Source organism: Cydia fagiglandana, chromosome 1 (genome assembly GCF_963556715.1).
Source record: "Cydia fagiglandana chromosome 1, ilCydFagi1.1, whole genome shotgun sequence".
In the NCBI taxonomy this organism is placed as follows: domain Eukaryota; kingdom Metazoa; phylum Arthropoda; class Insecta; order Lepidoptera; family Tortricidae; genus Cydia; species Cydia fagiglandana.
The window spans coordinates 6442950-6470099 of record NC_085932.1 but is presented as its reverse complement, the minus strand read 5'-3'; the positions used below and the strand labels follow the sequence as shown (position 1 = coordinate 6470099).

The 27150-nt window shown below is 40.5% G+C and overlaps 3 protein-coding genes across 3 annotated transcripts; 2 read left to right on the top strand and 1 right to left on the bottom strand.

Moving 5' to 3' along the window:
* Positions 1-929: 929 nt before the first annotated feature.
* LOC134679962 (small ribosomal subunit protein bS21m) lies at positions 930-1602 on the top strand. The gene is made up of 2 exons (XM_063538918.1): positions 930-1176; positions 1343-1602. The coding sequence occupies exons 1-2, from the start codon at positions 1003-1005 to the stop codon at positions 1457-1459; spliced, it is 291 nt and encodes a 96-aa protein (XP_063394988.1). The 5' UTR covers positions 930-1002; the 3' UTR covers positions 1460-1602.
* Positions 1603-1732: 130 nt separating this feature from the next.
* Positions 1733-7774, bottom strand: LOC134679952 (out at first protein). Its single transcript, XM_063538907.1, has 7 exons — positions 7635-7774; positions 7283-7396; positions 6659-6793; positions 3809-3989; positions 3432-3562; positions 2488-2610; positions 1733-1925 (listed from the first exon to the last, which is right to left on the bottom strand). Exons 1-7 carry the CDS (start codon positions 7716-7718, stop codon positions 1896-1898), a joined length of 798 nt encoding a protein of 265 aa, XP_063394977.1. The 5' UTR covers positions 7719-7774; the 3' UTR covers positions 1733-1895.
* A 595-nt stretch (positions 7775-8369) lies between these two features.
* On the top strand, positions 8370-25101 carry LOC134680074 (WD repeat-containing protein 26). Its single transcript, XM_063539102.1, has 13 exons — positions 8370-9043; positions 11294-11462; positions 12080-12261; positions 13303-13429; positions 14178-14291; positions 14989-15122; positions 15929-16046; positions 16287-16415; positions 16755-16891; positions 18031-18131; positions 18623-18738; positions 19349-19505; positions 20184-25101. The coding sequence occupies exons 1-12, from the start codon at positions 8892-8894 to the stop codon at positions 19502-19504; spliced, it is 1635 nt and encodes a 544-aa protein (XP_063395172.1). The 5' UTR covers positions 8370-8891; the 3' UTR covers position 19505; positions 20184-25101.
* Positions 25102-27150: the final 2049 nt, after the last annotated feature.

The window sequence follows — 27150 nt, the reverse complement described above, 5'->3', positions numbered from 1 at the left end:
TCTGATTGGCACACTGGTTTTTGAAGCATTGACAGTAGTTTGACATCGGTGTTTTTTTTGTATCCAATTATACCGATTGACCAACTATACGACATGTATACGAAAATAATTTAATTATACGAATTTCGTAGCCTATTATACGATCTGGCAGCCCTGCGCGTATAGCACGTCTATAGGATTCTATCATCTATGGCAAACTCATAGACTTATAATATATAGAGACGGGGTCTCAGCGAGCTGTCACTGTTGCCACTTTTGTTTAGTGTACGATTAACAATTTAACACCACCTTGCTGTAGCCATGTCGATAAAGTCATACTGATAAACTAGCGACATTTCTTACAATTTTAATTTTACTTCAAAGGTTTGACGATATCTAAAATGAACAAAAACGCTTTTATTCTTTATTGTGGTTATCAGATCATAATTTTATCGTCACGCCCCAGCAGGGAACCAAGGGAAAGTTCAGATATTTAATTAAAATACATAAATACCTACTTAGATATGTGTTCCGCAATAATTGAAATATTTTATTATATTCTAACATATTTATTATTCATTAGCATTTCAATTATGTATATGTTTAACGAAGATATTGAAGCTTCAATTAATAGGTATTTCGTTCCGCTGTGTAGCGTTTATCGATATATAACATGATTAAAATCGACTTTTCACATCCCTAAAAGAGCACACATACACGTTTTTACGCACACATACACAGCCTGGATGCATCGAAAAAGGCAACACTTGATTTGAAGTTCACCTTGTCAACAGTATGGTTGTCCTTTTTTGACAAATGGCATTTTAAAAGAGCGAGGAGAGAGAAATGATACTAGTTGCTGCGCCGTCAAAGAGAACAGAAAACGTAGGGGCCTTGGGCAAACTTACATTGCGTAAAAAAAATATCGTAAAACGTCTAAAAGCTGTCAATGTCAAAGTGATTGTGATAACATAACCTCTAAATCCTATTCAATATTGGAATTATTCAATTTAAATTTTCAAAATGCAATTAACATTAAGGCTGTTGGCTAACAGACATCCGTCCTTCATTGCCAGGACGGTATTTGTGAAGAACAACAACGTAGACGATGCTTGCAGGCTGGTCAATAGAATCTTGGGCAAAGAAGGCATCTTGGAGCAGTTCAGGCTAACCAGATACTATGAGAAACCCTTCCAGGTATAGTTTAGTTCGCAATTCCTCTTATTTTAAATGTCACGTTATATTCCCATTTCCGAAGATTTGCAAAACGCCCAATTTGTTTTTTTTGGTCGAACAATTTTTAGGTATTTATATAAGGGTGGTATTCCATCTTTCTTTATCTTCAAGCTATATTTTGTTCTAGACGAGACGACGGATCAACCATGAAAAGTGCAAAGCAATCTACAATGAAGATATGGAGAGGAAAATTCAATTTGTGCTCCGCAAGAACAGACATGAACCCTTCCCTGGATGCCACTGATGAACTATGAATTTTATGTTTTCTAATCACAACAAATGCAGTCGTATGTCCATGAAAAGGGTAAACTCTAATAATATCAGCCACCACAATACATAGCTGGCGGATCTAAGAGTAGTTTACATTAGACTTTGTTCACTATGTATACAAGTTCTGCCCCGTTTTTTGAAGTAATGATGCATTAAACTACTTTTATATCTTTATGATTGCATTTGTTGTTGATAGTGAAATCTAATAATATTTAGCAATTAGAATAATGTAAATAAAACACTCATCAAAAAGACAGTCATTCATTTTTGCTTATCACAAAAAATACTGAGTCTTAGCAAAATATTTACAAGTAAATATTGTCACATTACAAAACTGAGGTTATAAAAATAGAGCTAAGAATAATGGTAGAAGCGACTAGAAACGTTTGGTGCAGAGGCGGGGCGTGGGGTCACGTGTAGTTGTAGCAGTTGTGACGGAACTGAAACAAGCAATGTCAGTTAGGCAAAACATTCCTTGAAATATTGAAGACATCATTATTGGAATGCATTCAACATAGTATGGATATTCTACATGACAGTATGATATAGACAATAGACAGTGTATGTCTCTTTCAATCATGTGGTTACTGTGGTGTTAAAGTGACATTTATTTTATCACGAGGATAAAGCCATCCATACTACGCCTGCAGGTTTATTATCTTAACCTCTTGCTTACCACTGCTTCAGCATTTGGCAAAGAGAAAAATAATTATGCAATTTTATAAACTTGAAGCCTAGAATTAACTGGCAAATTTGAAATCCTGGAAGGATCCAAATCCTTTATAAGGCAGAGGGAATATAATTTACACATGATTTTGAACTTTGTTCCAAAGTGATAGGGTTCAATTTTGTATAATTTCTGACACCCTTATGCCTTATAAAGGGTTAAAATCAAAACTAGGGTCAAGGTTCTATTATTTTCAAAATTAGCGGTTATACCTGTGTTATACATACATCTACATACATACCTGTGTTATATATACATTGGTGAGCCACACATACCTGTACATAGAAATGGTAGCGGTAACAGCGGTGGCAGGTCTTGATGCCGCAGCGGTAACTTAAACCTCCTTGTGGCTTGCCTTTGCAGTACTTAAGACCACAAGGGTACCAGTTTACACAGACCTAAAAATAATAAATGTGTTATTTTTGCTGATGGAAGCAGGAACAAAATAGTCGCGTCAACTATGTCTAGACTGAGACAGATTTTCGTAGATTTACGTAAGGCCTGCAATGCGCTTGTAACCCTTCTGGTGTTGCGGGTGTCAATGGGCGGTGTCACTCATTAAATAATAAATAAAAATAAAAATAAAATAAAAAGCCTTTTATTTCCTTTTGTTATACATAAGTTTGTTAATATATTTTTGTTGATTTAATTTGTAGGAACCCGTTAGGTGAAGGCCTCTTCCAAAGATATCCATTTTTTCACGGTCTTGTGCTATTCTTTTCCAATTTGGACCAGCAATTCTTTTCATGTCTTCCTCCCAGCGCATGTTTGGTTTGCCTTTTCGGCGCTTACCGTCTGGGCCTTTCCAGTTCGTGACTATGGCTGTCCATCTGTGGTCTTTAAGGCGAGCCACATGTCCAGCCCATCTCCATTTTAGCTTTCTAGCGTGTTCTAGGGCATCTATTGCTTTTATTGTTGCTTTTATTTTACTATGTCTTATCTTTTGTATCTTTTTTATGTTCAACATGCTTCGTTCCACTCATTAGTAGCTTGTCACTCATTAGTATCTCAATATTCTCACTGTATATCAACAGCGATGGAATATGTTAAAGGAGATGCTTGAAGGAAGAGGTGGGCAAACAGGAGCTGCACTCTTTCTCCCGGTCGGTCTCGCTCACACAAGGCAGCAGCGCGGCGCCATCAGCGTCCAGGCCGCGCTTCTGAAATAGTGTTACTAGACTACCGTACAACTGATCTAAGCCTGTAAGCATCATGTTACCTCCATGTGACAGATGCACTCTTTCCCCCGGTCGGTCTCGCTCACACAAGGCGGCAGCGCGGCGCCGTCCGCGTCCAGGGCGCGCGCTGGGAACGGTGTCACTAGACTGCCGTACGACGATTGATCTAGGCCTGTAAATAAACATCATGTTAGCTGCTGGTCTCTGGTTAACGTTGTAGTTACTTTAACTACACACAGTGTCACATTGTAAAATATGATTTTGGAAAACTATAAAAATCAGACTTTATAAAAATAAAATATTTGTAACGAGGTTTTAAGCAAACCGTTACATATTAGCCAGTTGGCTGAACATTCTTTTAGTATACAGCTAGCCAGCCCTAACAAGAGCATCAACAACAATTTTAGTTGTGACTCACCTGGTCTAGGCGCCCAGCGCGCCAGATCAGCCTGGCGCAAGTACACCTTGTCCCTAGCTTGTGCGCAGTGCCGAGCAGCAGGTGCGGACAGCAACGCAACTGCGCGTGCGCCTGATGCCGTGGCTGTGGTTTGTCTCCAACCACGGACTTCCTCTGCTACCCGGACCGTACCTGGGTTTTTCTTTGAACCAACAGTTTTTTAATATTAACTCATCATGATTATATAAATATAACTGATCATGATTTCTGTGACTGTTAAATACAAAAAAAGAAAGTAAGGACATGTTGTATCTGAATAATATTTACCAGAATAAGCAATTGAAATTCTCAAAGATGCAATAAAGATTTTTTTTTTAAGATTCTATTAATATATAAAACATTCTAGCACTTCTTTCTTTTTTCCAGTCCAAAATATAAAACAACCGTAAAAAAATACACCTCAAACTTAAAATCATTGTGACTCATAATAACCTGTTTGCCGTTCAGTTAACAAGTGCATCAGGTCACCCACAGAGCAGCATAAGCATACCATGGGGCATTATACATGAAACTGGGGACTCTCATTAAGAAACTTCCTGCTACTCCTACATTACTAACTCTTAAACCAGCAGTCCGCAACAAGCGGCCCGTGAGCCTCCCTGGCTATTTTGTATGTCTTCTTCTTCTTCCTTGTCGTATCCTCATGGCTGAGGGACGTGACGAATGTGGACACTTTTCACCAGCGCTCTCCAAGCCACTCTGTCTTGGGCCCAGTGCATGCTAGCCTGCAATGTGGCGTTTGTCTCTGACGTTATTCTGTCCGCCCAACGCGTGGCCATACGTCCACCCCTACGCTTCCTTGCCATACGGCCAGTAATAAGGAGCTTTTCCAGGCTATCTGGCCCTGCCCTGCTCAGATGGCCGAAGAAACCAAGTACACGTTGGGAGCAAACAGTGGAGAGCCTCGTTGTAATGTTAAGTTCGTCGAGAATTGATGCATTTGTCCGGCGTTCAGTCCATGAGATCCGGAGCATTCTCCGCCAGCACCACATCTCGAACGCATCTATCCTGCGACGGGTTTCGGTTTTGATGGTCCAGGTCTCGGACGCGTATAAGAAGATCGAGAAAACAAGGGTCCGCATTAGTCTGATCTTTGTTTTGCGGTTTATGCTTCTGTTATCCCATATTTTCTCGAGTCTTTTCACCGCAGCTTTGGCCATCTGTGCTCTTCTAACTACCTCTGAGCCGCATTCCCCATCGTCACTTATTTGAGATCCCAGGTACACAAACTTGTGAACCACCTCCAGATCGTGCAACTCGTATGTTCTCTGCGCTTTACCAGGGCGGTCAATAAACATCAACTTCGTCTTACTTCTGTTGATTTTAAGACCATACTCATTGCTGACGAGCTCAATCCTTCGCAGCAACAGTGCAAGTTCGTTTTCAGAGGCACCTATTATAGTCGTGTCATCTGCAAAACGGAAGTTACTGATTTTTTGGCCACCAACCTGGATACCCCCCTCCCAGCCTTCCAATACCCTTCTCATTATGTGTTCACCGATGAGATTGAACAGCTGCGGTGACAGGATACAACCTTGCCGCACTCCTCGTTCAGCTCTAAAGGGTTGTGACACAGTGTCCTCTATCCGCACTCTAGACTCGCTGCTCAAGTATAGGTTTTGCACAAGAAAGATTAGGTGCTGCGGTATCCCCATTTCGCCCATTACTCTGAACATTTTACCCCAGTTGACACAATCAAAAGCCTTTGCGTAGTCAATGAAGCACATAGCCATAAAGACGTCGTGCCCTCTGCATTTCTCAATCAATTGCCTCACGTTGAGTATTTGCTCCCGAGTACCTCTACCCCTTACAAATCCTGCCTGCTCCCTGGGTATTTGCCTGGCAATATAGTTCTCTAGCCGCTTGTTCAGGATTCGCAAGAAGACTTTGCTGGCATGTGATATGAGCGATATGGTGCGGTAATTTTCACATTTGCGCGTAGAACCTTTCTTGTGCAGGGGTACTACTGTGGATTCGGTCCAGTCCTCGGGCCATACGCCTGTTCTCCAGACCTTCTCGCAGATCTTGTGCATGATTTTCCGCCCTTCGACACCTATACTTTTCAGCATCTGTGCCGTTATGCCATCGCTACCGCAAGCATTGAGCTTCAGCATCTGAATAGCTGATTCGACCTCACTTAGAAGAATGTCTGGTTCCTTTTCTACGTAATCCCTTGGATTTGTGTCTTCCTCAATGGTATCACTATACAGCTGCTGACAGTATTGCCTCCATCTTTCTAGAACTGCACTTTTGTCCATTAGTGTGGCACCATTCTCGTCTTCAATTGTCCATTGTTTCGGTTTGAATTCGCTAGCGAGTAGTTTAACCTTCTGGAACAAGTCCCGCGTGTGCGCTGTCTGTGATGCTTTTTCTAGATCGGTGCATATCCTATTGATGTAGTTATTCCTGTCTTTCCTACAAAGCCTCTGGATCTCACTATGGAGTTCCGAGTATCTGGATCTATCCTGATCGGAGTGCAGGCCATTTTCTTTGCAAACTTTCCTTTCGTTGATTTTATCCCAGGTTTCGGTGCTCATCCAGTCGGCTTTAGGTTGTGTTGTTTTGTGGGCAGCTTCAGCTAGTTTAGCTGTTTCGAGGGCCATGGTTTTGAAATGATTCCAAGTTGACCCGGCGGACTCAAAAGGGTAATTTTGTATGTAAAATGGACAAACAACAATATCTGATAAAGTCATAACTCATAAATATTAACAAAGTACGGCCTGCATCAACTTAGTTAACTACTATGTGGCCCTTGGCAGCTAAAAGGTTGCAGACCGCTGTCTTAAACCATAAAATTAGTATAAAAAATACCTGTCTCAGCTTGGCCATGGCATCAGGTGCAATAAAGTCAGCCTGCGCTGCATGTGTCAGGAAGCACAAGGTCTGCACACCAGTCTGCCCCAGCTCCTCTTCTGCTGGGATCACTACCTTCATGGCCTCCACTTCCTAGAACAGTATTTATTTAACACATTCACTGCCCCCGACACACATGTGCGTTCACCGTCATACAAGTTTGTTCCTAGGCAATGCCCCCTGGCAGTGAATGCGTTAAGTTATGGAGAACAATGTCAATATATGACAGAAATACTAAGTGCAGTTACTCAGTAGAATAACATAGATATCTGTACATTGTATGAGTTGCTCTGTCTGTATGCTTAATCTAAATTACGCAACAGATGTTAATATAATGTGGTGGTGGACAGAGTCAAAAATTATTGTTCCTTCTTTTAAAACTTGTAATACCAATTTTGACATTTACAGATAGGACTAGTGATTTTATTATGGCATAACACTTTCAGTGCCAAGCGCCCCATTCCTGATACAAAATGAACACATATAGCATGTTCTTGCTTAGCAGTGAATGAAAAATAAATAAAACAATGACTTTTATTCAGATGCTTGCTAGGAAGCCATGGTAATTAAAAATGAGCTTACATTAGCGAAATCGACGATCTGCGAGACGAAGACGCCGTCCATCCGCAGGAACTCCAGCGTCACCGTGTCCTCCGACACGTTCGCCGTGATGCTCTCCTGCACCACATCGCCGCCCTGCAACATACTCCCGGTTATGTCGATACGTCCGCCCACACACCAACAACTCAATATCTCAGTTTTCAACGTAAAGATAATAACTGTCACAGTACATGGTCTCATACTAAATTACCCTAAAGAAAACACTAGGTACGATATTATTACAAGGAAGTTGTAAAGATCATCGAAGTTATTTCCTGCGATTCACCGAATTAATGAGTGTACAAATCTTGTACGGATAAACTTATATTATTACCTGATTTCTAACATTGATAAGAAGTTGCAAATTAGAAGGGGAAATAAGGAAATAGAGTAGAAAAGTTAAAATAAATAACTGCATTTTCTATTTACAAGATTTTTTATACATTTATTTTGACAGTTTTGACATTTTCTCGGTATTTATAGTGTTCAAGGAGAACGCTACAGTATTAGCCTCTTTCAAATAAAGTGTATTTTAATAGATAACCAGGACAAAATTATTAACTAATGTATATATACATTTTACTTTTAGTTTATACTACGAAATTAAGCAATATTTTTTTGGCATATCTTGGCCTAAAAATTATATTCTTTGATGGTGAAACATGCGCATAACTTTACTATTACCATGCTTCGTAAATGCCTACAAGGCCATTCCGTTCTACGCATAATAAGTTAAAACAAAAATATTTTTCAATAAATAAACGAGACCAAAATATAATAATTATATTACTTTTAAATAAACCTTTAAAAAGTCAATTATAAAAACACGCTCTTGAGATATTTTTTGTTTAGTATTTAAAATTAAATCACAAAATTTGTTACTTTTAATATGCAAGTTTTAAATTTTTTATCGTTTATTTTTGATATTGTTTGGATTAAAATAATGCTAAAAATAATGAGTCTCTTTTTGAATTTAAATAAGACTTTTTGCATGTGCAACTAGAAAATAGTCCTTAGCTTGCGCCATTTTTCTATGACATGATAATTTTATTTTTGAGGTCATTACATTACGACACGATTGCGCCCGATGCGCGTCCGAACGCCTTGGTGAGACACGAACGTCGTTCGAAACGGAGAGAAGGGCGATGTTGTACTCAGCGAAGAAAGACAGCTGTCGCTTCATTTTCAGCTGATTTTTGTGTACGCTTCGAACTGCACTCGCGTTTCAAGAGTTTCATAACGAGAAAGAGTTTTCAGATCGCTACTCCGATTTCACATCGCAGGCAAAGGGCATAAAAAGGGAACAATCGAGAAGCACAGCTCACCGTGACGAACAAAGGGAGATGGTCCATTGAGCGCGGGTGGTGCGTAGTGGACTGTCGTGACGTCAGAGCGCGAGCGTCGCCGGGGCGTCGGGCGGTCAGCAGCGCCAGCACGGGCCGATGCGGCGCGCGCGGGACTGAGCTCGGCGCTCGGGGCAGCGCGGCGCTCTCGCTCCGCCAGCCTGGCCTCCACTGACTCGGGCGACGAGGGCGCCGGGCACCGGCCGCCGCGCAAGCGGTCCCGCAGGCTGTCGCCGCCAGCGCCCGCCATGCAGCAGCCCCAGGCCAACGGCCAAGCGGCCCACGTCAACGGCGACGCTGACCGCAACGGCGCCCCGCCAGCGCCTGGCCCGCACATGGCCCAGACTGATCAAGAGATTGTTCGCCTCATAGGCCAGCACCTGCTCTCTATTGGCCTCGAGTGAGTACTGACCATCTCATGTTATTTAACTATATTTATACTCTTCTGCAGACCAATCAATCTTAACACAATATGCAAAGTAAATATGCTTATTCAAGTTGCTGGGAAAATCTCTGATTAAACTAGTGGACCGCTTTGTTAAAACTTAAAACATCATGAATCCTTTCTATGCAATAAAACAATAAAGTCAACATGTGTGGGATATTTAGGTAATGCCAGGAACTGAATATCCTTGACCAATAAACTTGATAATGCAATACATTATCTAGTCATTGTCACTTAACTTCTGTGTCAACAAATTTGCCTGACAACAGTAAAGATTTCAGCTTGCAAATCCATGCAGTAAAAATAGATGCCAGATATTTGGATGTCATTGTCTTGAAAATTCTTTGTTTCTGAAAGTTTAGTTGCTTGAATTTGAATGTAACATGTTGAGACATGAGACTGACAACCAATAAATGTTATTTATAATGATTTATTTGTGCAAGTCATGGCTTTGATATCTGATAAGATGTAATGATGTTTCTATTTTGCATAGCCTTGAGCATAGCATCAAAACAACATGCCTATTTATTTTGCTAGACAGTTTCCTGTTAGGTAGATATGTTAATTATGCCTACCACACAAATGTTTTTTGTTTAGAAAGTTGCTCACTACTCACTATTCTAATGTGATCCTAATAATATTATTAGAAGGAAAAGTTTAGCATAAAAACTAGGTACATGGTAATTATGCTTTTAAATAACCTATAATATGCATCTTGCAAGATATTCACATTTGTTAGATTTGATGTCATTAACCTAATGGCTGCCAGGTCACTGATCTTTTTGTTTGCTGATCTAAAATCATATTTGGCCAAGGCATAGACTTTAGTTTTCTTTAAATAATAATTATGTTTTTGTATTTTGTCATATCCTTGTCTTTTTCTATTTCTGTTTTTTTTTTAAATAGGTATTTCGGGTAAAGTTTGCAATGTATGACTTTCATCATTTTATATTTTATTTTAAAGCTAATAAAGTTAGGTATAAGGAATTACAACACTTTACCATAATTACTTCTTCTACTCCAGCATTCTTATCTGTAGATTAAATGACTGCCAGTGAGATTGAAATCAACTTCGTAAGAAGCAGCATGGGGTTTCGGCGCAGTGTTCTTAGGAATATGCATACAAAATTAATTAATTAATTGGTTTTATTAATTCTGACTTCTAGGCTATCTACAAACAATTATTTACATTAATTTAAATTATAATTTTAGGTATTTCCTGCTGTCTTAGAAAAGAATATTGTGTGCGACAGTACATAATTAGGTATTAATTCTTGGGCCTGTCTTAACAATATTCAACATCAGTTCGTTTTGTAACTTCGGCCTTTGAATTTTGAAGCTTAAAGCTTGGACTTCCCAAATGTTTCCATTTTTATCACAACTGAGATTGGAGGAAGCCGTTATTATTAAAATGACATGTGATGTAATTCCTAATTATATTGGATACATTTTCTTTTGTCTTATTACTGTGTGTTAATTAACATAATGTTATGTAACCAGATGATAAGTCCAGCCATTGTGGCACTAGTTCTATATTAACACAATAAAGTACCACATTTATGTTTAATGCTGACACACAAAAAGTCATAAAACTGTAGAGGTTGATTCATCAAGATCATGACAAGGAGCGAGTCAAATGAGACAATAGATGTTTCCAGATTGTATATGGATATATATACAATTCAAGAGATCAAAGTACCCATTTTTACTGCTTTTTGATAGCTATCAGGGAGTGCACTTGGTCCCCTGACCCCTTTGGTTATTAAGGCTATTTGCCTGCCATCTATGACGGCAATGCCATAGTTTTTAAACAAAGGTGTTACTAAAGTCAGGGCTTGACTTTTACTGAGATCTGATAACATTTTTATAGTAAAAGCTAGTGAGTTTTGACTGCCAATTTTATATGAAATGTTTTTGGTGGGATCCATTATTCTGTTTTTAACTATCAGTGGCGGCTTTAGGGGTAGTGATCAGGTCAGTTGACTACTAGTTTAGTGCAAGCACCCAAGCACATTATATGGGCCTCGCAAAGATCTACCGCCTGGAGTTACACAGTGGTTAAGGCTGCAGCTGATAACTATTTAAATCTAGTAATTTTCCGTCTTGCACAAGTACTTGTGCTCTGGTTTACTTCCCCTGCTTACAGTCACCTTCGAACATGCTAAGTAGATTATTTACAACTATTAATAAGTACAAATTATGCAGACGCAGCGCCGCCCTGGTGATGGAGGAGTCCGGGTTGCACCTGGAGCACCCGGCGGCCGCCACGTTCCGGGCGCACGTGCTGGCCGGCGACTGGGGCAAGGCCGACCACGAGCTGCGCGCGCTGCACGCGCTGCTGCAGGGCGAGCAGCTCGACCCGCACTCACTTGCAGTATGTAGTGTGCGAGTTACTGTCTTATTTGCGAGAACATCAGACACAAGCCGTGCTGGTGATGAAGGATTCGGGGCTGTACTATTCAACATGCAGTTTTCTGCCACGGCCACTAGTGTGATGGAAGCTGCCGGGCTGCTAATTAATGAAATGAAATGATAATATAACTAATAATTAACTGTACATGTTACTAACTCTTGCTTAGTGAGTATTATACTCTTTGCTCTTGCCACTGTGTTTATTGTTTGACTTGTTATATAATCGTAATGAGAAATCTGATAAACCCTGAATAAATGTGCCGCTCCATGTTGTGTACTTCTGAATTCATTGCATTTCAGGTTAAAATGACGAATGATGGCCACAAGATATAACTTTGATCTGTCTTTATCTTTATGTAAAGTGTGTAAGCAGTAAAATTATTTCATAAAATAATGAAATAATTTTTTTTATCTCTGGCAACATTAAAACTAGCATACATATTAGAAAATTATATTTTAAAACTAAAACTAACAAATCACATAATGGTTGCGATGGATTACGCAACCCCGCAGTATCAGAGAGCTCAGAAATCTTTCGGCCAAATCTCCTCCTTGTTGAAAATAATGTGTTGTCTCCAGGAGATGAAGTTCGTGGTCCTGGAGCAGAAGTACCTCGAGCACCTGGAAGCCGGGCGCGCGCTCGACGCGCTGCACGTGCTCCGGAACGAGCTCACGCCGCTCGGGCACGACACGGCGCGCGTGCACCGCCTGTCCGCGCTCATGATGTGCGCGGACCCCGCGGAGCTACACGCGCGAGCCAGGTGTGTGTGACCTCGGGCAGTGGGGAGACACTCCTGCCTTCGGGCATTCTCGGCTCAGCATTGCTCCGAGCAGTTATTAGGGTTGACACAACTTGAAGTCCCTTTGCATGCACGATTACAAATAAGAAAATGACTTGAATTTTGACAACCCTAAATAGCCGACAGGGATAGTGCAGTGCCATACATTAGAAAGAGACAGCATGATTCGACCCTGAACCACTGTCAAACTTCGGTTTTGTAAGAAGTTTCCTTTCTATTATTTATTGTGACACTAGATTATGAACTCTAATTATTATTTTTCTAATTACAATATATGTATTAAAAGTGGAAGTAACTGCAGACTTGGTTTCCTAACGTCTTTTGGATCCATGCTTATTGTTTTTCTTATTTTTTGTAACAGTCAAACATGAATTCTAGGCCTTTTTTTTTTAAGAGGGGAAATGCTTTACGCATACCACCCCGGCGCGGGGACGGGCCGGGATGGTTATGTGGGACTCCCTGTTGTTGGCTCATGTGACCCCAGGTTTACCCACTAAAACCCCTCTGTTGCCGCCTCGCTGCTATACGGCGAGGTCCCAGGAACGCCGAAGTACTCTTCCGCAACCTCGCCAGATGAATTCTAGGCCCTAAGACAACTGTATACTTTACGCTTTAAAAGTTGGAAGGAGCTGGTGTGCGACTGTACGTGTTTTCTCGTCCTGTGTCGTTTCAGCTTGGTGGCACCGTCTATTTGAGTTCTTGAAATTGGCGTTAGTCAAACATTAGTTAGCTGAGTATCTACGCGGAATTGGCCTCGATATCAATAAGTGAATATTAATTTAAACCGAACCGATATAGAAGTATCTCAAGTAACGTATCAAAAGATGTAGTTGAAACATTTAGGGCATGTTGCACCAACCACATTTGACAGACTGATCACCGTCAGTCGGCGCGCCCCAGCGCTTTACTATGAAACTTTTCATACATAAAAAATAGCGAACTCTTTAACGATACGAACATTTTGGTGCAACCGATCTTTACTGAGCGTTGTTTCGTTTGTAGATGGCCGGGCGCCGGCGCGGACAGCAGAGCGCGCGTGCTGCAGCGCGTGCAGGCGGTGCTGCCGCCGGCGCTGATGATGCCGCCGCACCGGCTGCGCGCGCTGCTCGCGCAGGCCGCTCAGGCACAGGTGCGTACATGCCTTGCCTTCGGACAAATGTAATTTTAACTCACCACCCACGATTAACTCAATAAGTGACTTGGCACGAAAGATAAAGTGACCAAGGCCTCCAGTGCCCAGGGTCAGTATCAGTGGCGCGTGTATATTCTTCGTAGGCAAGCCGTAGCTGACTTGCCCTTCCTGTTCTTAGTAAGTTTAAACAAAATGGCCCAAGAGCCTGAATATCAGACAAGCCGATGGGAATCGCGTTCTATGGACGCTCCGCCACTGGTCGGTATTGAAATCGTACCAGCGCCAGCCTCTTCTGCATTCTCGGTAGACGCCATACTCACTGAACGAGAGTGGCTTACTTAAGAGTCCCCAGCAAGCTCGGTTCTCCATACAAACGTAGTTACGCTCTCATTTTAAAATAAGTAGCTAGATTTCTCTGAAAGTTTGTACTTACAATAGGATAAGGTATATCTATGCTGTAATTAGTTTTTCTGCTTTAGATACCATAGTTAATAAATACAGCGAATTTAAGTTTTTCAAACAAAACTTGTTTTTACTCTAGTTCGTTTATTTTATGAACTGGAGCAATATAAACTAATTACAGAACTAGATATACCTCATGTCATTGTATGTGCAAAAGTTTCATTACAATCCAACACGTAGTTTTAAAATGAGAACGAAACTCCGTTTGTATGTGGAGGTGAAAAGCGGGTGGGCTTGCTGGGGACTCTTATGGCTTTCACGAGTGTTACTTTCTGTTGGCCAGGTGTCCCGTTGCCGCTTCCACGCAGCGCCGCGGCCGCCGCCCGACTGCATCCCCTTCAGTCTGCTGCAGGACCACCACTGCTCGCCCGACACCTTCCCCATACACCCGCTGCAGGTACAGTACCTTAGGGTACCCCTACATATCGCTGGCCCAATATTACAGGGTTCTATGTCACATTTTCAAGATAGTTGAAATTCGACTTAATGTCACTATGACAATGTTCAAATTTCAGTTCGATAAAAGTGAAACATAGAATCCTGTAATATTGGGCCAGCGATATGTTGACGCGGATTCGGCAAAATCCGATAGGAAAGAGCGAAAAAGTCGTCGAACGGCTCGGTTTGCATCGCCGGCGCCTACCGACGCGTCGACGGTTTTATCGCTCTTATTACGCGAACATACAGCCTTTTCCCTATCGGCTTTTCCCGAATGCGCGTCGATATATCTGGGGAGACCCTTATGCTTCGTATTTTCGTATACCTTAGGTGAACCTAGGCCCTGCAGGTTAGGTGGCCGCTGCCGCTATTGCCGTGGCAATCTGTGTCACTGATTTTCAGTGAGGACATGACTTATAAGCTATGAATTAAGTGGCGACACATACGCCAACGACATGGAAAATAACCAGACATAAAAAGTACCTAAATACAAATATAAGAAAATAAGCATTTGTTGTTACGCCTATTTTTTTTTTAACTACTGCCTTTATTCCGCCGATTGTCTGTAACTAATCAGATCTTGCATTAAAACTTTGATTTGATAACGCTTAATTATAAAACCGTTTCAAATAATAACAAATTATATTTGTACACAGGTTCTAAACGAGCACTGCGACGAAGTATGGTACTGCAAGTGGTCCCCCGACGGCAGTAAGCTCGCCTCGGGCTCCAAAGACAACACCGTCATGATCTGGGACTACGACCCGCAGGCGCGCCGCCTTGCCTTCAGGTATACCTACTGTTACAACTACAATCAAGTACTTTGCCAAACCAAAATTGTTGAAACATCAGATTTGAATGCCATTTACCGCTAAAAAAATACAATGCCTTTAACACAATCGAACAATTATCTGTCAATTAATGATGGCCACTTTTTCTCACACCTTTAACAAGACCTTGGTCACGTTAATTATCTCGACGAGATATCGAATGTCGGGCTCGACTACAAAGAATAAAAAATTACTTACAGTGCCTTTTACGATATAAATAATAAATATTATAGGACATTTTTACTCAAATTGACTAAGCCCCACGGTAAGCTCAAGAAGGCTTGTGTTGTGGGTACATAGAAAACAACCATGACTCAAGAACAAATATTTGTGTCATCAAACAAATAAATGCCCGTACCGGTATTAGAAACCCGGGACCATCGACTTCATAGGCAAGGTAGGCAAGGCACTACCCACTAAGCCAGCCCGGTCGTCAAAATAAATGCAATTACAAACAGCCCCATAGTCCATCTTGCGCACAAGATGCAGGGTTTTGTGATGGGGGCACAGATTGGTACGGTGATATTTACAATACTACTAGAAGTATTAGAACAACTAAATTATTTTCAGAAAATATTTTAATTTGTTTTTATTTCAAGTAGAAACACTACTATATTGTATATTATTTCAGTTTAGAGTGATATTTGTTCAAGTTGAGAACGTTTTAACATTGATAACGGTGTTTGGTGATCACCGGCGCCACCGACCGTAGTTCTACACCCACTCAAGCCACGTGATCGGTAATCAAAATATAATGTGATTGCAGAAAGTCGTTGGAAGGGCACTCGTACGGCGTGTCGTACCTGGCCTGGAGCCCGGACGGGCGCTGGCTCATCGCGGCCGGCCCGGAGGACTGTCCAGACCTGTGGATATGGAATATGGAGGTGAGAACGTTCAGATTTAATCCCACCATCTCCACCATGTCTCTTAAGGCTCATTTAGACGGTGCGAGAACTCGCATGCGGTTTCATTACATTGCGGTATTTGATTGGTCGGCTGAATTGGACGTAACCAATAGTCCTCAATGTAACTAAAATCGCATACGAGTTCGCGCGCCGTCTAAATCAGCTCGTAGCCATGAATGTTACTTTGATTTTATTTATTTCAGATTTGTGTGTTTACAGACGGAGACCCTAGCGACCAAAATGTCGCACTCACAGGAGGACTCGCTGACCGCCGTGGCGTGGCACGCGGGCTCCGACAAGTTCGTGTGCGGTGGCGCCCGGGGACAGTTCTACCACTGCAGCAAGGAGGTGAGTCCGTTCTGTTAGAGTGGCTTCATAGCCAGGACAATTATCGGCGTTTTCTTGTACTATAAAACGCTTAAGTCGTGTTTCAGCAACGTCTAACCGTCCCAATCCCGACAATTTGTATGAGATTTGACGTCAGCTTTGTGACGGTTGCTAACCGGCCTTTAATGGTATAGTTGAGGTGAAAATGCCCATACACAGTAGAACGGTATGAGAGATCTTAATATTTACTTAGTCTATTACCAAAAGCTCATAAAATGTACCAGTTGTTTGTAATTTCTGTCCCCAAAAACCTAGAAAACGACTCCTATGAATAGATGTAAAATGTGTGATGATTTGTAGGGCCAGCTCCTGAATAGCTGGGACGGCGTGCGCGTGAACGCGCTGGCGACGCGCGGCGACGGCCGCGGCGTGCTGGCGGCCGACACGCACCACCGCGTGCGCCACTACGACTTCACCGACCTCACCGACTGCAACCTGTGAGTATATACCAGCGCCGCATCCTGCACTATAGTCCGTTTTTTTTAGCATTAGAAAGAACTTCGCAGAAGTAAGCTTGTGGTTCCAAATCCGGCACTTAGAGCGGTAATAATTTGAAGTAAATTACATGTATTGACCATGCTACATTAGATAATTCAATAATTATTAACAATTAAAGAGCCTGACAAAATCTGCACGCTTGCTTCTGTGAAGTTCTTTCTAATGCTAAAAAAAACGAACTATACAAGATGGAAATCACGGGTTTCCGTGGTAGCTCGTCGTCCCACGCCCCAACTAGATATACGGCCCGTCAACCTGGGACACATAGGGCCTATAGTTCGTTTTTTAGGGTTCCGTACCTCAAAAGGAAAAAACGGAACCCTTATAGGATCACTCGTGCGTCTGTATGTCTGTCATTTGCAAATTTTCAACACCACGCTGTGCTCTAAGACTCGAATAATTGACGTAGCTAGGAAAGCGGCTAAGTCAAAATGGGACTGGGCTGGTCATGTCTGCCGAATGCCGGACGACTTGTGGGCCAAGTTAACCACAGAGTGGGAGCCCCACGAGTCTAACCGGGGAGCCGGCAGGCCTCGTCGGCGATGGCGGGATAACCTGGACTCCTTCTTGAGAGGCTGGTGAAATATAGCACCAAACAGAGACGAGTGGAAGAAGCCCTCTTCTTCCACTCGTCTCTGTTTGGTGTTATTTATTCAGAGCTTACTGTGTCCCACTGCTGGGCAAAGGCCTCCCCCCTGGGATAAATAATAAATAAATGTTTAATATACAATGTGTAATTGTATAAATAATATCCTCAATCCTTGAACTGATCACCCGACGATTGGTAATTCTTATAAGAGTGATTCGTCGAACGAACGATGAAGTTATATCACTCGTAGTTTTCCAGGCGGTATAAAACAGATAATCACTACCACTTATAAAACAAAGTCCCCCGCCGTGTCTGTGTGTTTGTATGTTCTCGATAAACTCATAAACTACTGGACGGATTTTCATGCGGGTTCCATCTATCAATAGAGTGATTCTTGAGGAAAGTTTAGGTGTATAATTTGTTAACTCGTGCACCCGCGCTAGTAACGAAATAAAATAGAGGTATAATCAGTTTTGTATATTTGTACAGAATTCAAGAGGAGCACGCGGTGATGGCGATGTGTGTGGACGCGGCGGACTCGCTGCTTCTGCTCAACGTGGCCAACCAGGGGGTGCATCTCTGGGACATTCGTGAGTGTCGGTTATTCTGGTTGTCTTCCTATGGTAGTCCGTGTTCTACATCTGGATCCCTAACAGCGCCCTAACTCATCAGGCCGCGTAGCCAGGATGCTAATCGCTTACGCTCCGTAGCGATCGAAACGCAACTGTCACTTTCGCACTAATATGGAAGAGTGATAGAGAGACATTATGCTTTTCGTTGTCGAAGCGATGGCGATTGTAACCTTGGCTAGGCCGGCTGAATTACTCATCGGGACGAGCATATACGTTGATTATTATTTTTTTATTTAGAGATATACTCGGCGGCTGCTAATTGAGAGCAATGCATGCGATATTACCAACAACCTGTCTAATCTTGTATGCGATTCGAGGGTGATAGTCATAGTAAACAAAATTTGACAAAATGGAAGATTCTAGAGATTGACTGATGACCACACTCAATTCTCAGTCATGATCACTTATTGAAAACACCAATGAATTGATACAAAAACTGTTTGTTTTAGGCGCCCGCGCGCTGGTGCGGCGCTTCCGCGGGCTGTCGCAGGGACACTTCACCATCCACGCGTGCTTCGGCGGCGCTCGCCAGGACTTCGTGGCCAGCGGCAGCGAGGACAACAAGGTCACTTCTATACACTCAACACTTCTCTTTTGCCCAGATACTGACGTTCGTCACGCGGGACTCGGGACCTTGCAAGCTTTGAAAAAGCCTTGCAAGCGCCAACCAAGGGTTCCGTACTTTGTAGTATTAGTTGTTCCAGCGGCAACAGGAATATATCACCATGTACAGCCACTGCGCGCACTACCCGGTTGGAAATAAAAAAACTAAGGGTTTCGCCGTCTTTTGTTTTTTCTTCGTAAATTTATCCTTTGGAAATGTCGGAATAGCACAATTCTGTAATTATTATTTTAATTTGCCATGTTACAACGGTTCATGAGATACAGCCTGGTGACAGACAAACAAACAGTGGAGTCTTAGTAATAGGGTCCCGTTTTTACCCTTTGGGTACGGAATCCTACAAATTACCAGTTCGCCAGACAATATCAGTCTGTCAGTTAAACGCAAAATTTGACAGCTCCTAACAACTGACAGGCTGATATCGTCCGGCGAACTGGTATACTGTGGGGCCCATGAGCTTTGCCCCCGGGTCATAAAAATTCTAACGCAGCAGACTGTATTTTGGGTCCGAGATGTTCTTGGCCGATTTTTTTTAATATTTAGTGTTTTGTAGGTGTACATCTGGCACATCTCCGGCGAGGAGCCCGTGGCCGTGGTGGCGGGGCACTCGCGCTGCGTGAACGCCGTGGCGTGGAACCCCGTGCACCACGACGTGCTCGCCTCCGCCTCCGACGACTACTCGCTGCGGCTGTGGGGCCCGCGCTGCTAGTGTGAGTCCACACCCTTACTCCGTGACCACACCCTTAGAAGTTTCATTACATTGCGGTTTTTAATCGATCGGTTGAATAGGACGTAACCAACAGTCCGCAATGTAACTAAAATCGCATGGGAGTTCGCTGTCTAAATCAGCCCTTACTCCGTGACCACATTATACTCTGATAGGACAATACTGTGGGAATGTAGTCGAGACAGTGACCCCCGGATCTAACCCCAGGGAACATCAAAGGCGATCGACAACATGCCTAATTCCAACTGGGCGTATCTTGGTGAATAAACTTTTTCTAGTCATTCGTTGCTATATTTACGGTCGCCTGCGTCACTCTTAAACCCCTGATTTTTCAAACATTAATTTTATGACAGTTCTAACTAGTTCTAAGCCCTTTCCATAATGGGTCATCTACTTAACATATTAGTAGAACGTAGTATCGCATTTCTTCTAACAAACTATGCTATTCTTGTTGCCTAGCTGATGGAACAAAATTACAACAAAAAAGGTCTATTCACCCACCCACATACACATAGACAACATCCATCTATAGATATTTATTGAATTAGATATTTATTATAATTATTTCTGACATAAAACGAGTCGAATAGTATAGAAATACATTATCCTCATTTTTAAAATCGATGAAACACCGTCATGCTAATGTAGTATCTGTTTACAGAAAGCGCGCCCGCCCGGGAACGACTCGCATCTACCGACAACTACACAACAAAGCATCGACATCCTAGGGCAAGACTGACACCAACCTACAGATAATTCTATCGACTTTTATTCGTTCATCGTATTGCCTCAATGAAAAACTATGATTTAAAGTACCTCAAAAATAAGGTTGTAACAAAAGACATAATTCAATAGTACCACAAAGATTTTAAGGACGCGCATCCTAGTATATAATCGATACGAAACCTTACAAATAGACGCTGGCCATGTACTATATCTAATCCTAACTAGGGACAATAAAAACTTAAACAAAACCAAATGAATAGTGGAGGAAACCCGAAAATGCGGTGAATCGTGATTCTCAAGTCTGCTATTTCTTGTTACATTTTTGTACATGATAACAGAACGCAAACAAGTAATTATATACTACATTGTAAAGTAACTGAGTCGTTACTATATCAATATGTATTTTGTTTTCACATATTTATATTCGAAACTGAATTTTTGACCTTTAGTGTCTAACAGATCTTCCGTCCGATAAAACCAGAATGTTTAATTCTATTCTGTTTGCGAATTTAATTTAAAAAATGATTATGAATAAACATGGTAGGAACTTTTATATTTTGTTCGTGATCGCGTCTTCTCAATCACAAATCCAACAGTTATCAACGCATCATGACAAATTACACGTACTGCTCGTAATCAACTTACTTTTAATTAAACCTTTACCAGGCTAAGGGATATATATTTCCCACATACGGGACTTCAAACATGTGTTGTATTTTCGATGAGTCAGACTGACATTCGATTGTCATTTTTGAAATGTCAGCCTGGTAAAGGGTTAAAGAAGATACCATGACGGGTGTTGTAAGGTACCGAATTATAATTATGGCTTTTAAATATGTGCCCAAAGGGAAAAAATTAAACCAATATGTGATACCACATTCAACATGTTTATTGAAGACCCGTATATTATTTAGCCTTTAATTTTGTGTAAACTAATCGTTCAAGTCGGCGGGCGAAGCGCTCGATTTAATATGACGTATTACGGCTGCCAAATATTAGGTATCATTTAATTGTCGATCGTATAATTGAAACCTGTTTAAAATGGCTTGTGAGGTGTCCCGTCGAATTCATTGAAATACCGACTAATTAGAGACAATTTCTTGGTTTTTGTAACAATTAGTTTGCCAATTTTAAAACTAGCAGCAGGAGCTTACAGGTTCGCCTAACACTACAGTAGGTACCTATACAACTCGCGTAAAAAAAAAATCAAATTGAAATAATGCTCCGTACTTGGCAATACAATATGAATTTCGGTTCTGATACATTAACTTTATAAAGAATCATGTGCAATATGCGTGCCATTTACAGTGCAATATTATAATGTATAAATAAAGGTGTATTCGGCGGGAAACACAATTGCTGGCTTGTAAAGAGTGTTCGGATTGTATAAATTGTAATTTGTACTTACGATAATAATTACATAAACCTTCACTGTAACTCAGCTTTCGCTACGTATAAGTGATATTCGAACGCTCTTCTAATTAAATTTAAAACATGTTATGAAACATAGCTATGTATAAATCTTTAACTATTTCTTTGGAGTTGTATCGTGGTAAAATGAAACTCGACACTTCCGACATTCCTAGTTGCAGGAGAATTCATAAGAACTAAATTGTGAGATCTATAAAAAAAAAGATAGTTTCATAGTACGGTCGTGTTCACTAATATCCTTACAAGACAACCTTCCAAAAATATATGTACACGACCTTATACGTGGGCCATACTGAAAGTTTCTGGATTCTGATATATGAGACGACTTATTTTTTCTAAGTGGCCAGTTCCAGGAATTTTCAGTATGCCCTAAGTAGTCAGTGTCTTAGAGGCGTGTAACTATATTCAATTACACAAACGGGTCTACCGCGATATAATTTCATTGTTTTTACCTTTAATTCCGACGTTTCAGCTGATGCAACTCAGCTGAAACGTCGGAATTAAAGGTAAAAACAATGAAATTATATCGCGGTAGACCCGTTTGTGTAATTGAATATGTGTACAAAACGCGAGAGTTTTAGCGTGTAACTATGTTTATGGAACGTTGGCTCGTAAAGATATTTGTGTACTTCTGCAACTGGATAACAGGAGTTTGAGGTTGAGATTATGAGTGGTCAGATTCGTAGGTTAACTAGGGTTAGACGAGGACCGTGTACCATAAATCATAAGGCAATACAGATGTCTAATACTCTTTAACACATTCACTGCCAAGAACACGTATGTGTGTTCATTTTGATCTGGAAACGGGGCGGCCGGCACCGAAAGTGTTAACAAATATCTAGATAAACTAAAACAATAGGTAAAAACACTGCGGTTCTCCGGTTAAAGAGGAATTTCCTCTCGCGGACGCTCCGACTGTGGAATGAGCTCCCTGCTGAGGTTTTCTCGAGGGGCTACAGTATGACGTTCTTCAAAAAGGAAGTGTGCAGATTTTTATATGGTCGGCAACGTGCCTGGATTGCAGGCGCTCATAGGCTTCGGTGATTGCTTATCATCAGGTGGGCCTTACACTTGTTTGCCACCGACGTGGTATATTAAAAAAGACAAAAGCAAAGGCACACCGTTCTCTCGATTAAAATCTTACGGGAAAAAATACTTTTATAACAGCTAGATATAACTTAATACCGGTCCTCATCATACGTGACGACTTTTCTATACAAACATAGTCCTCTTTTTCCTCTCTGTATATTATCGTTAAAGAAAATGTTATTACGCTATTTGATGTATGTATACTAACCAGTGCTAAGTCCTGTTTATATTTTTGACGATTTTTTTATTACGGCGCGATTTTGAAAGTTGTTTTTCGCTCGTAACTCTTTCAATAATAATAAAATGTGCGTTCGGGGATGGTATCCGCCACGTGTATCCCTTGCTTTTAGATTAAAGTGTCTTAAAGGGCCTCTGCGCTGTTGGCTTCGGCCCCACGTACGCCTCCCAAAGGTCCCGGACCCCATGGTCCCGAGATATGGAAAAGACATATAAAATGCCAAAAAGAGGCATAGCTATAGCTAATATTAATATACAATAGTGTATAAATATTTACCATACCATACCATAATGTCAATAGGTAACCAGAGAGGAAGATGGCGACCATGTTTATACGGAGAAGCGGCCGTCCATTATCGTCTGAACCTCCTGAGACTAAATGTGCAATCGTGCAATCTAATTGAAACATTTCATTAACCAAACAAAGTACCATTTCTTTTGTTTCATTGCTTTTTAAAACAAACGAAATTGGTTCCAATTTACTTATAGAAAAAGTTTCAAATTAAAAATATGAAAACTTTATATGCTGGGTCTTACAAGGTTATGTTATGACCATGCTCAATGCAATCTTATCTAGATGTTGTTGTGTGATGGTCGCGGTCCTCATTCGCGTAGGGTCTCCAGGTATGTTTGTGACGTAGGCGTAGGAACCACGCGACTGATAGTTTATCGACTAGGGTCGATGGCGGCGAGTTGGTTTCTTTATAATTAGTTTTAACTAAATCGAGAGTAATTAGCTATCTTACTTGTAAGGCGTGTACTAACGTACATTTACTTTAAACGGGCGACTTATTATATTTTCACGATATTCATGCGTTATTTCAACAAAAACAGACTTAGGTATATTGTTTATTTATTGACCTTTGTAAGAAATATGAATATACGCGTTCAAATTCTGAGTTTTGTTAAAATAATGAGTTATGAACTAAAAATCATGAACTAACCGAAGACTTGGTTTCAAAAGCGGTCTCATACTTACATAACTTGTTGAGAGAGACGCAGCTATATCGTAAAATGAGAGGTTAAGAATATCCCCACTGTGTAATTGTTTTAGTTTCACTTATTTTAACATTTAACTGCGTCTTTAGGATGAGATATGTAATGATTGGAACCTGCCTTATATTTATTTTAGTGCGTATTTCAATTGAAAGTGAACTTAAAATGTTATATCAGTAAAATTAAGGATGGTTTAGCGTAGGACCCGCAAGCTTTACAAAAAGCGACCTTATTGTGCGGTTATGGTTTTAAATGAAGTGGCGGGCAAGACATAAGTATGGTAGCGAGCTAAGATATTCGTAGCCAGCTATCCGCTCTATTTTTGTACCGACCACAACCTCCAAGTTTATACTAGGAGTTTCGCTTGTCCAATACATCATGTCGGCCTTTCATGCGATGTGTTTAACTGCTATTTAGTCTATTTATTGTACACGTAATAGCGTGTGACTTACTGACAGTACCGTACCCAATTCGTTACTCATAATATGAACTACGCGCAGGCCCCGGGGTGGGGGTAGAAAAATGAATTTCCGCGCCCATCATATTGCAGTGATAGCACGCATGTTAGGCCGGGAGCCTGTTTTATCAAGCTGCTCGAGGAATCTTTAATGCAAGATTTTTGCACTAATGTACAATTATTGCCAATCTATCTCTTTGCGGCACTTCAGATTTTAACACCATCTTAACCGGATTAGTTTCGTTTCTTTTATTAATATACACTTCAATTATTTTCCTTAATACTTACTAAATGTGAGATATATGAGCATTTCAGAGTAGCTTAATAAAGCAGGTATCCTTAGCCTTGTAAATATATCTAATGTGAGGATATTCTACATTCTAAATTGTATCGGTAATGATAATGCTAGGATCGTCCCGGCGGCCTCCGCTTTCAAAATTATGTGTGAACATTTTTAAGTGCTTTTATTTCGAATAATTTACATTTATAATTAATATAAAGTTAGGGCTCCGGGACTGGCAATAATGTGTGTCGTAGGAAGTACAAAGGAGTAAGGTCACGGTAGAATAGCTGAGGGCCCGCGCCCCTTTCGATTGTTATAAATAAATAATTATTATATCAATAAATTTTTTATTGTAAAGTATTTTGTGTTTTATTACAGTGTTTGTACATCTGATATTCTTCATACATACTAATTGTTCATAAACTACAAAAGTGGCCTTTCAAATATTACACACGACATTCAAGACAAAAATAAAAAATGCGACACTAGTGTCACACTACTCTGCAGTCCTATTACATTTATACAGGGTGTCCCAGAATACGACGTCAAGCCGTAAACGGATGATAGACCAAGTCATATCAGTTATCATAAAAATACAAAAAAAAATCCAACTCATGTTTTTTAAAAATTATGGTCACTTTAAAAATTCACAAAAAAATCCACCCCCTGTAATGGTTCTTTAACTCTTGTTACTACAAATTCCATAATTTATTCTAATTTTTTTATTATTGTGTAATCTTGAATAATTACAGGGTGTGGATTTTTAGTGAATTTTTAAAGTGACCATAATTTTTAAAGAACATGAGTTGAATTTTTTTTTGTATTTTTATGATAACTGTTATGACTTGGTCTATCATCCGTTTACGGCTTGACGTCGAATTCTGGGACACCTGTACAAATATCAACTTGTTGTGGTTTTATGTGGTAGCATACTTCGCAGCAGGGCGACCTTATTTTTAATTCTACATATTTAAGTGTCTGTGATTTGCAGCAACACTACTGGTTGTAGCTAAAGCTAATGCAAGTTATTCCTTCGCTCTGTAAATACAACATCATAATCATTATTCATTACAATAATTTGACAAAATAGAGCGGTCAAATCTTACAATAAAAAAACATTGCGTGATGTAGTTCTGTATTTTTTATATATTGTTTATAGTCATTGGAGGAATGTGAGACTATGTTTTGCAAGCAAAAAAAAGTTGTGCTCCCTGCGTAATTTGCAAAAAACTGCTAAAATTTCGGAGTTTTTTCAGTTTTTGCACTTTTATTAAAAAGCTATGGGTTTTTGGTCAAAACTTGCTATGTAACTTTAAAAGAACATTAAATTTGGAACAATTTAAGCCCATGTACAGCGCCGCATGTTAAATAGTTCATGAGATATGGAACTTTAAAAAAAGGGTATTTTTTTCCTTAGAATGAAATTTTTAGTTTTTCCTATATTTTAGGCCAAATATCGGCACAACCGCTCATGCTATGAGATATATTGCGATAAATAAAGTTGTAGCAAATTTAATTACCTTTCATTTAAGTGCAAGAAAGGGTCAATAAGTTCTACAGTTCTCTAGTTATCGTAAAAAAATGAAATTGCTATAATGAGGAAGGCAACTAATGTATTGTTTTTAAGGCATTGTCAAAATCCGTACAAAAGGCAGTACCATCGTCGAGAATGCCATCTACGATTAAGTTTTACCGGCCTTCTCGGATAGCAGCAGAGCGATGTTAGAGATCAACCATTTTTAAAATGCACTCCCCTCTTAAGCACTTCATTCATTCAGTAGGTAATGAAATCAAGATACAAACTGTAGTTTGGCTTGTTTTTAGGCTCCACTTTTTGGTCTTAGCCATTGATTGTAGTCCACGATGCCGATTCTTATTTAAGAATTAGTTCTGGTTTTGATCTTGTTTTGACACGACCTTGACGATAGTTCACGGTGATTGGCGTGGTGTTGACGAAACGCACCGGAATCACGGATAGTCGTGTCAATAGATATCTAGCTGTCGCTTTTTAGTGCTCTTGGCTGTACTGTGAGTCGTGTTAATACAAGATCACGATAATATCCTGTATCGAATATAACCACAACAAATGGATACATCAGAATCGGCTACCATTACCTACTCTAGGTATACGTTTGTGTTATAATCTACGGATTTTAACCAGTAATATCCTATTATTAAGAGTCTTAACTACATACAAAGGTGTATAGATTGACAAACCAAATCGGGAATAGAAGAAGAACTAAACGAAACACGGAGTATGTACTAATTTTTATTCAGTAAGGTGTAGATAAGTGTGTGTTAACATGATGCATGATCTGCCAAGCCGGGTAGATTGCATACATTTGTTACTTTCTAGCAATGAGATATTCTTTTAGCATAATTAGTTAATCATGTTAACATTGAGATATA